Here is a 9731-nt window from a genome sequence, read left to right as displayed (position 1 = left end):
ACACTTGCTATATTTATGAGAGCATTTGTTTTTACTGTCTTGTTAGGCTTCTCTAACCCATCAAAAATACATCTCTCCTCGTCTTCTGTTTTGACATGATCCATGTAAAAACGACAACAAAAAATACATATTCAACAATAAAACTGCCCACAATATTATCCTAATCCTTGAACGAGTTCTTGAACAAAATTATTGGTCCTTTTTTGGCAACTTTTCAGAAAAAAGCGAGAGGAACAATGGTACCTTGATGCATTTCTTCTTCTCCTGCCCTGCATTATTTTATTCTTAACCCAAGATGCATAGTTGGATAAAATAGACGAAACATAACCAACCTGCAATTACTATTAATTAGTTGTTTATTTTTGATGCAGCCATTTAACAAAACTTCAAAACATATACAGTAGATATGTCCTTGACCAAAAAAAAGAACAAAAAAAAAAAAAACAGGAGTTTATGTGTTTTTTTTTATTATTATTTTTGCATTATGTGCAAGCCCTTTGAAAAGTTCTGTTAGTCTGTGGGATGTGGACATTTAAAAACTTCAGGAAGCACTCTGGATTCTTGCAGAAAGTTGAGGCATGGGGGACGAACACACTGAAGAGCAAAGAGAAAATCCATTATTACATAAAAAAATAAAATAAATAAATAAAAAAAAAACACTTCAACATTCTTTGGGCATCTTGTGAAGTATCATTGACCTTGTGAAATAGTGTGAGACATTGCATCGCACCAATGGAGGATGTAAAAGTGGTAATAGGAAGATAAAAAAAAAAACGGGAAATAAAAAAAGAAAAACCACTTCAGCACACTTTCTATGATTCAGAAAGACGGAGAGTTGAACGAAACAGTAAAAAAAATCACAACGTTTGTGTGTAATTATTGTCTTAAAAAAAAAACTATTAATTTACCTGCCAGTGTAAACACAGAAACATCAATCACGCGCCCGGGGCGGCTGGTAGTACTGCTGCGTGGGCCTCGAGCGTCTTGGCTGTCCATCACCTCCACGGCGAAACTCCAGTGAACTGTCATAGTAACCGTCGTCTTCCTCCTGAAGATGCAGGTTTGACATAATTGTGACGCGTCACTGCTTGTAATCAGACTGGACTGCATAAATATTTCATCAGCTTTCTGCACATCACAGAAATACGATTTGATTACTGCTTTTAAAAACAGTGCTAGCTCGGACGCTTATGCTGAGGATAAACTAATAATAATGATAGTATAGCGGTTACCATCATGTCATCAGGAACAGGTCTGATGTTATGCAGGAGGACCTCTTCACAGTTTCCATAATCACTAAACACGACCACCGCTGTCGAGCCAGACGGATGCACAGCGTCTATCCTGGCATGGTAATACTTGGAGGCACAATGAAAGAAAAACAAATGAAATCAAATTTGAATAAAAAAAAAAAAAAAAAACAACTTCCATATGCAAAACATTTGCACCACTTACTTAATGACAAACAAAACAACAGAACAATGAAGGATTCTAAAGATTATTATTGGTATCAAACATGCTACAGAGAAAAGAAAGATGGCTTCAACATGTTTTAGGTTAGCTAAAGCATGTCATACCTTGTTGTCTTCCCAGTACAGAGCCAGGCATGCGTCTCCAGGTTTCCATGCATGTTCAGTGATGTAACCTTTTTCTGTTCCTCTAGGTCCCTGACCTCGGCCTTGCCCTGTCCTCCTTTTAGAACCCTGGTTGTTATGAGCGTTCCTCTTGGGCTGCTGCTCTCTGTTTTGAGGACAGGGTGAGGTTATTGGCTTGATGGGCCCAGTCCTTTTATGTTCTAAATCTCCGTTTTGGAAGTGGGAAGGATCCCCTGTTACAGTTCGGGAGCCCTGTGATAATCCCACTTCCTGGGAAGTTCCTGAGCTTCCTCCTCTCGGGTTAAAGTTCAACGGCCCGCCGTCCCTCTGCCTGTCAAAGTGGTCAGAGTTTGGTCGCTCGGCTCTGCCCTTCCTCCTGTTGTTGCCGGCGTCCTCGTTTCTTTCTGAGCGTTTATAATTTCCTCTTCCATCTACTTCCCCTCCTGCGGGATTACTCGGTTTAGAGGTGGGCACGTTTTCTTTTACCCCTCGCCTGTGAGGCGGTCCAGACATATTACTCCCGTTCCCATTTCGAGACCGTTGGTGGTAAGCCCCGCTAAATTCAGTCTGCTGCTGAGATTCTTTTAAATGCGCGAGAGGAGACATAATGGTGGCGGGAACATTCTGTTCGTCTCTAATTTCTCTCCTGTCGTTCTGCGCTCGGTCGGATGTGCTCCGGGGCCATTTCTCCTGGCCCCTCCACTGCTGGGCAGGAGCCGACATTTGGGCTGTTCCCGGGCTTGAGGCTGCCTCCTGGCCAGGTTTGGGGAAATCTGTGTCCTTATGAAAGCGGGGCGGCCTGTCGTTCCTCTGTTGCCTGTGGTCACTGTGTGAGAACTTGGTCTGGGATGCGTCTTTGGCATGATAGTTTGAGTTGGAAAAACTAGCTTTGTTCTCGTACTGCCGCTGCGTTAGCTGGTTCTTTGGCTCTGAAAACAAACCAAGTGAATAATCATTGCAGAGAAATATTTACAACTCAAGGAATGGTGACACAATTCTCTTATGCTCCAGAGTTTTAGGCATTTAAATTCATGAGTGAACTTGTTGGTGGGGGGTCGGGGGGTGATGGGGGGGATTTTTTTTCTAAACTTGTGTTTAGTGTTGAATGAGAAAACCGGTCACCCACCATCAATGGAGAAAGCTCCCATCTTGGACTCAAGAAAGTCAAACAGGGTGCTTGGTCCAGAAGGTCTTCCGCCTGCTCCATCCTCCTCGTCTTCATTTCTCGGCCTGCCTCTCCCCCTTCCTCTGCCTGCAAACAAGATCATACACCAAAAGTTAAGATTAGTTTGATCAAGTCATTTGAATCTGTTATTCTTCAATATTACAGGTGCACTGAATGCAGTTTTCTGGCAGATTGCCGATTCCCGATCTTTAAGAAGTCATATCTAACTATCTTAGTGCAAAAATTAAGTGGAAGGAAAATGCTCAACACCAAAATATATGTCACGCTTCCTAATGATCTGGAATGTTGTTCCTTTTCATTTCTTCCATCGGTCTCAGACATTTCTAATGAAATGACTGTCAGTGCTTTGATTTTTAGCTTTTTTTACTGATGTTATTGTGACTGATATGATACGTTCCAGCCCTACTCACACTGAATACCACTGACTAATATCAGGATTAATGACCATGTTATAACTGTGCTTTAATAGTTAGCCAACTGCACAGGCACAAAACTCACAGAAAATCTATGGAGTATGGTCAAGATAAAGACGAAGGACACAAGAACCCAGAAGGCGGGAGAGCTGAAGCAACCTGAGCTTCCTTCTAACCTTTAGCAGAACCACAAATTGATTGCTTTCATGCCACTAAGGAAAGAAGCAGTAATTCATGCAAACGGAGCTCCAACTAAGTACAGTAGAGTGCATCTACTGTACTTACCTCTCAGTAAGCCAACAACTCTGCATTTAAAGTCCAGTTTTCATTGGTGCTCTGTAATGTTCACATGTTTTGAGAAACTACATTTTGGTCTTTCAATATCTACCAGCCATAATTATCAAAGCTAACTGAAATAAATGCCTAAAATACACCATTCTGTGTAATTTAATTGGGGAAACATGTTTTTACCCACATGATGTTTCAGACGATGTTCATTCATTTATCTAGGAGTTTTGGAAAGGGGTCGCAGGTGTGTGTATATTTATGCAAGTCTGTGAATATGTATGGTTTGTGTTCGTTATAAGACTTTGCCCATCCTGACCAGCCATGATAGCTTTGATCAGAGAGAAAAGCCCTCTGGACTGATTATGATTTATGTATGAAGCAACAACAATAAAGTTTTTATAAGAAGCTTAGGATGATTAAACAAGTTTCAAGTTGCTGCAGGACGATTTTTAGCGCTGAGAAACGTACATAAAGTAACCAAGGTAAAACAATATCCAACTGAAACCTTATCGTGTGCTTAGAGGGGGGGAAAGTCAGCATTACAGCAGTTCTTGATAAATGAACTAAAACCCGCAGCACAGCCATCGTGGACCGTTAATTAGGCTTCTGGTGATTTCCAGCGCATTTCAGGGACCGCCACGTTGCTACCCAACCTTTTCCTAACCTCTGCCAACTTTGTAGATCCCAGAAGCACTGCAGGGCGCGGGATGTTATCTGTGCTCCAGTGTGCGTGTTTGTGTGCGTGCGTGTGTGTTTATGAACCTCTAAGTTGCGGCTTGTTAGGCTCAGGGACCACTGAGGCAGGTCTGCCACCGGAAGATCCGGTCAGTAGGCTGTTTAGTGCTACTTCAAGGTTGTTATTGTTATCCATCAGAGCTTGTCGGGCAGCCTCCCTATTAAAGCCCATCTCCATGATGTCTCTCAGAGCCCGTTCATCCACCTAGACACCACATGTAATGAGAGGAAGAATACATATGAACCGGATACACTGCATGTGCAACTCACAAACGTACAAACCTACATTTGCATAAAGCTAAAACATGAGAATAAAAGGGCAAAAACGGATGGTTCAGGTTTCGTATGGCTGAGGGTTTAAGTTTCAAACCAACCATCTTTAACATACTTTGAAGCCAAGCTTAATCACATCCTACTCAATTCTACTTTCTGTCGAAGCCAAAGCCGCGTAACTAGAAAACACTAGAACAAGAAAGAAGCCAAGATAAATTGAGCGCCACTCGAGTTCATTTACCTTCAGTTCATTTAAATTTTTTCAATATCCTAATCAATGTCTTATCTAGCCTCTGGACCATAAAATAGAAGCTCAGTCAAAATCAAAGAGCCAAAAAAAAAAAAAAAACAAGGCGCACTAACCAAGTTCCAGGGGGGAAAAAAAAAAAAAAAACTAAACAATTTGAAACAATCAATGCACATTAACAGACATAGGGATGTTTTTCAGGAACATTTTTTACACGAGTCCAAATAATATTTATCTTCCCACCAGCTCTCTATAGTTTCCATCTTGTCTGCTTTCTGCTCTTTCTGGCCTGTCTTCTCGCCTCCTTTGCTGGTGAAAGTCTCTGCTTCGAGTGAAGGATGCTGCATTGGATAAATTACTGCCCGCATTTCCTCCACCGCCAAATGTGCGCGGGCCCTGAGGAGAAGGAAAAAAAATAAAAAATACATTAGGGACAATGGAGTCACAGAAAACCAATCAAACCATAAAGGTTTGTAGCTGATGGTGAAGTTATGACTTTTAATTCAAAGAGTCGCAGGAATAATTCAAGTTAACCTGAATGTCAGTAAGTCTCATGTACTTTAAATGTAGAACCAATTTCATATCTTGTGCTAAAATTGCAATCAATATGCGATACGGTGTAATTTGTCGGCATGTGAAAAACAATGGAAGACAATTGGAAAGGTGTTAATCAATTAGTCAAACAAGAATATAATTACCAACTTTATGTTTTAGATAACTGGAATGCAGAGTAACACTGGTCACATGCAAAATTTATGGTGGGGTTACTGACTTCTTTAGCCTTCGAAACTTCAGCTATAGCTGCCGTCCGCTGCTTTTCGAACTCGTCGTTCTCCTCTGTGCTTTTGATCACATTTTGAGTCTGCAGGGTTTTCCTCTGATCTAGTTCCCTGCTGTCTACGTCATCCTTTCTTCCACAGTTCTGTAAGAAAGTTAAAAACACATGATCCACATATTAAAGCGAAACAGATGAAGGAAATACACACTTAAGTTTGCAAACGTGTTTCCGCATGCAAGTGTCATCATGAAAAAAATTTACTTTAGGACAACAAGTGAACAACTCGGAGAAAAAAAAAAATAATCTAATTTAACGCATTATTGCTTCCAAAATGAGATCCAAGCAATCAGATTCACAATGCTTATGCTGGTGAGGATATAGCAATAAAGATTGTATTAATTTCTAAATAATAACAATAATAATAATAATGTCAGGTGTAAGTTTTAAATTAAAACAACCTAATCTTCCCTTGTAATGCCTAGTTCCTCAATAAAGTAACGGTCCGCTTAAAGATTTTAACATTTTGTACGTTTCAAGTGGCGCTTCTATGAATTCGACTGTTCCAAGAGATCAAAGAACTTTACTGCAGATTTGTTAAGACATGGGCCTGCCAGTGTCCATCTTCTTCACACAACACTTAAGAAATTAACAGCAAATATTGACCAAATGAAATAAAAGAGCAGAAAAACCAAAAACTCATGTAGGCCCCGTTCTCTACATAAAGTTCTAGACAGAAAAAGAGCAACAGGACGCTGCAGTACAAGGGGAACCTTTGAACACGTTTGGCTGAGCGTCTATGTTTTTTTTTGTTCTGGATCGTGGGACGCCCAAGAGAAGCTGGTTGATTGACAGAAGGGCTCTGACAGGTGTGTGAATGTTAAGCTAGGTATGACGGGTTTACCCCCATTTAAAGCTTTAAAAAGTTAATAAAATGTTCAAATCAGTCTAAAAGCAAAACAGGAAGCTATTGGAGAGATGACAAGTCTGGATTTGATTATGGTTATGTAGTTTTGTGCCCATTAAGAGACGTGCTGCTTCTCTCTGAGAACTACGCAGAGAGAATTAGCCTAGACCAACATAAAGGATATACATTAGTCTAGACGAGACATGAAAGGGCGTGAATATGTTTTGCTCAAGGCTTTAAGATGAATATATGGTTTCACCTTGGCAGTGGTTCTTGGCAGGCAAAAAGCTGATTTTAAAACTACATTCATCTGCTTCTGTAACGTCAAGGGGCTGACAAAAACCGAATCCAGATTCCAGGCAGCAGGTCAACAACTAGGAGGCACGTAATCAACTTCGGCAGTAACGTTGCTCTGAAAACTACATTTGCCGACGGGTCTGACTCTTTCTGTAGATTCTTATTTTCCACATCAAGTCTCCGCTGGCTTTTTAATTTTTAAGCACAATTATCCCAAACGGATTCAACAATTTTGTTGTTTATATCAGGGCAAAACCAGTTTTCAAGGTATGATTAAAAAAAAAAAAAAAAAAAAAAAAAAAGATGCGGTGTTGTCATGAGCAATGTCCCTCACCTGACCAAACGGCACGAAAGGTGGAGGTCCGCCTTCTGCTCCAATGTTACTCCTGCTGTGTTTGGCCAGACTCTGCAGGTTGAAGGAGAAAACGAACTCATCTCAAAATGCGAAAGACGAGCACAACTCCAGAAAAACGACGACAGAACAGACACAAGGTGGCAGCTGCGCAGTTAAAATAATTACAAATATAATGATGGTTTTTCTTATAAAAGCCGAATTTCAGGTTGACCCTCACCCTTTGTAGCTCCCATTTCTCCACCATATGATCCACTTCTCCCCCAAGCACGTGGATGTTTGAGTCTTCGAGCAGCAAAATACCATTTTTAACTTGGATCGAACCGACAAGCTTCACCTTGGTCCCGGGAGGTGTATTCAAACTGAAAGACATACAAACAAAAGACAAGAAAACTGGAATAAAAGTAAATGGATAAAAAATAAAAAATAAATAAACAAAAGCTATGAATAATTATTACGCCCACAGCTCAGATTGCAACAGTTTAGCACATTTTAACTGTATCTAGCAGCTCTAACACCCTATTGCCTTATCACTCTGTAAATGACATGGAGCAGTGCCAGCAGATGGGTGGCAAAGCTAAGAGAGACTATTAATAATCCCAGCTGCTCACCCATCCTCATGGTAAATTAAAAGCGCCTCTATCTCATCAGGCCTGATAAGGCCTCTGCCTCTCTCATTAGGAAAGCACAGGGACTTAGAGGGATTTCCAGCTACTGATGCTGGAAGCCAAAGTAACAATTAGGGATTTCACTCCAGAGCTCTGGGATGGATGGCATTCTCATGACAATGTAGAAATGAGGTGCAGCGTATCCCTAATTCAATCACAAACACACTATTCAACCTCAATAGTTGCTTCTTACTGTTTAATTGTGGTCCCTTTATATATCACTGTCTTACATAGTGAACAGTTCGGTAATCCATCTCATCCTTCTTTTCCATCCACTTAAGGCCTCCCTCACACTAAAGCGGACACTTTCATCAGAAACATTAAGCGCTGCTGTCGGATGCCGGTGTGCGTGTGTGTGTGTGTGTGTGTGTGTGTGTGTGGGGCGCTCATAAAGAGGGGATTTGTTCTGTTCTCTCCTCTCTTCCCATCAGGAAGTCACGGACTACATTCTGGCCACTCCACCTGTACAGACTGGCTAGTCACCATGGCAGCAATCACCAAGGCCACCGTTGCTTGGATGGAGATGTAATTAAGGCTGCGAGTTGTTAAATCAGCTGCTGCCATATGGAAATTGCAGATAAAGGAGAAATTCAGGCACACGGCGGGGCGAAATGTTGACAAGGGGGTGAAAGAGGAGTGTGTGCAGAGAGGCCTCACACATTAGCTAAGAATATGAGGACGTGGCTAAATGCGCACCTTTCTACATCAATTTTGCAAAAAGAAATCAAATTTGTCTTTTCTTTTTAGCAGTTCAGTACACATGAATTCACAAGGATATTTCAGCTTTCATGTAGATTTAGTGACGTGAGCTCATTTTATCTGTAGAAAGACAAATACAAACTATCGACCCACATATTGTTATAAATTAAACCTTAGAAATAAAAAATAAAACATAAACACACTTAAATCTAGTTTCCCCGGCAATAGTTACTTTTCCTACAGAAATATTAATCAATATAGACTTTTCAAACAAATGCACTAAACTGCATCTGCTCTTCTGCACAAAAAAACAAAAACCCTACCTGATTTTGGACAGATGTTTAAACTCCAGTCCAACACAGGTGGTGTGCCCATCTGTCATTTGGAGACGCAGCATTCTCGGTGCTCCCTGGGACTCTTCATGGTCTTTGGGAGACGAGATGTTTCTCACTTTCTGCACCTGGAGGACACATGGACCCTCCAACTGTCCATTTGCAAAAAGACAAACTAAATTAGATTGAGAGGAAAATGGGCAGGCGGTGCAAGCAAAAGCTCCAACAGTTGCAGTGCAGGATGCACTCAGAATAGATTATTTTTTCAAAGCATGACATGGGTGAATATTTCCGTTTAAGAGGCTAATGACAGTACAGGTTTGTTTATTCCCCAAACTGCTCCACCACTTACATTTGGGTTTAGTCAGCATTTTGTATTTGGAGAGAAGAGGAGCTAGGCATACAAAAGAATGTTTGTTTTAATAGCTGGAACATTTTCTCTGCAGTTACTCAGATTCAGCATCACAAGCAAAACAAAAAAAAACAACAAAAAAAAAAGGAAAAAAGAAAAAAAAAAGGGATTTTTATTCGCCAGTCTGTTAGCACCATCTAGTGGACGTTTTGAGAACTGCATTATGGATGAAAATAAAGCATTGATCTTCTTCTAAAACCAAAAGAAATGGTTATAGTGCAATGTTTTTCATTGAAGAGGATCCATACATTGTTATGTAAAAGGTATTTGTTTCCTTACATATTTCTGCTTAAAACTTTTGTCACACTTGAATGCTTCAGATCAATTTAATTTTAATTTCAGACAAAGATAACCCTCAGTAAGCAGAACAAATAATCTGTTTTCTTATTATTATTTTCAGGAAATATAGATACTCAAAACTAACATGCTATAAGTAAAAAAAAAAATTAAAAAAAAACGTAATTACCCCTAAAACTAGAAATTGACTGATCCATCCTTGACAAAAACTGCCATCAAGTATGTGCAATGAACATCAATGAGCATTGCACAGTC

At 40.3% G+C, this 9731-nt stretch overlaps 1 protein-coding gene across 1 annotated transcript; it reads right to left on the bottom strand.

Annotated features, from left to right (window-relative positions):
• Positions 1 to 338: 338 nt before the first annotated feature.
• Positions 339 to 8956, bottom strand: LOC106958911 (tudor domain-containing protein 3-like). Its single transcript, XM_015051084.1, has 11 exons — positions 8759 to 8956; positions 7289 to 7430; positions 7051 to 7122; positions 5510 to 5659; positions 4981 to 5133; positions 4245 to 4422; positions 2722 to 2847; positions 1578 to 2524; positions 1233 to 1358; positions 909 to 1048; positions 339 to 594 (listed from the first exon to the last, which is right to left on the bottom strand). The coding sequence occupies exons 1-10, from the start codon at positions 8830 to 8832 to the stop codon at positions 932 to 934; spliced, it is 2085 nt and encodes a 694-aa protein (XP_014906570.1). The 5' UTR covers positions 8833 to 8956; the 3' UTR covers positions 339 to 594; positions 909 to 931.
• Positions 8957 to 9731: the final 775 nt, after the last annotated feature.

This window comes from Poecilia latipinna, unplaced genomic scaffold (genome assembly GCF_001443285.1).
Source record: "Poecilia latipinna isolate Pla-1442-1.1 unplaced genomic scaffold, P_latipinna-1.0 Scaffold1029, whole genome shotgun sequence".
Lineage (NCBI taxonomy): Eukaryota > Metazoa > Chordata > Actinopteri > Cyprinodontiformes > Poeciliidae > Poecilia > Poecilia latipinna.
This window is presented reverse-complemented; position numbering and strand designations above follow the sequence as displayed.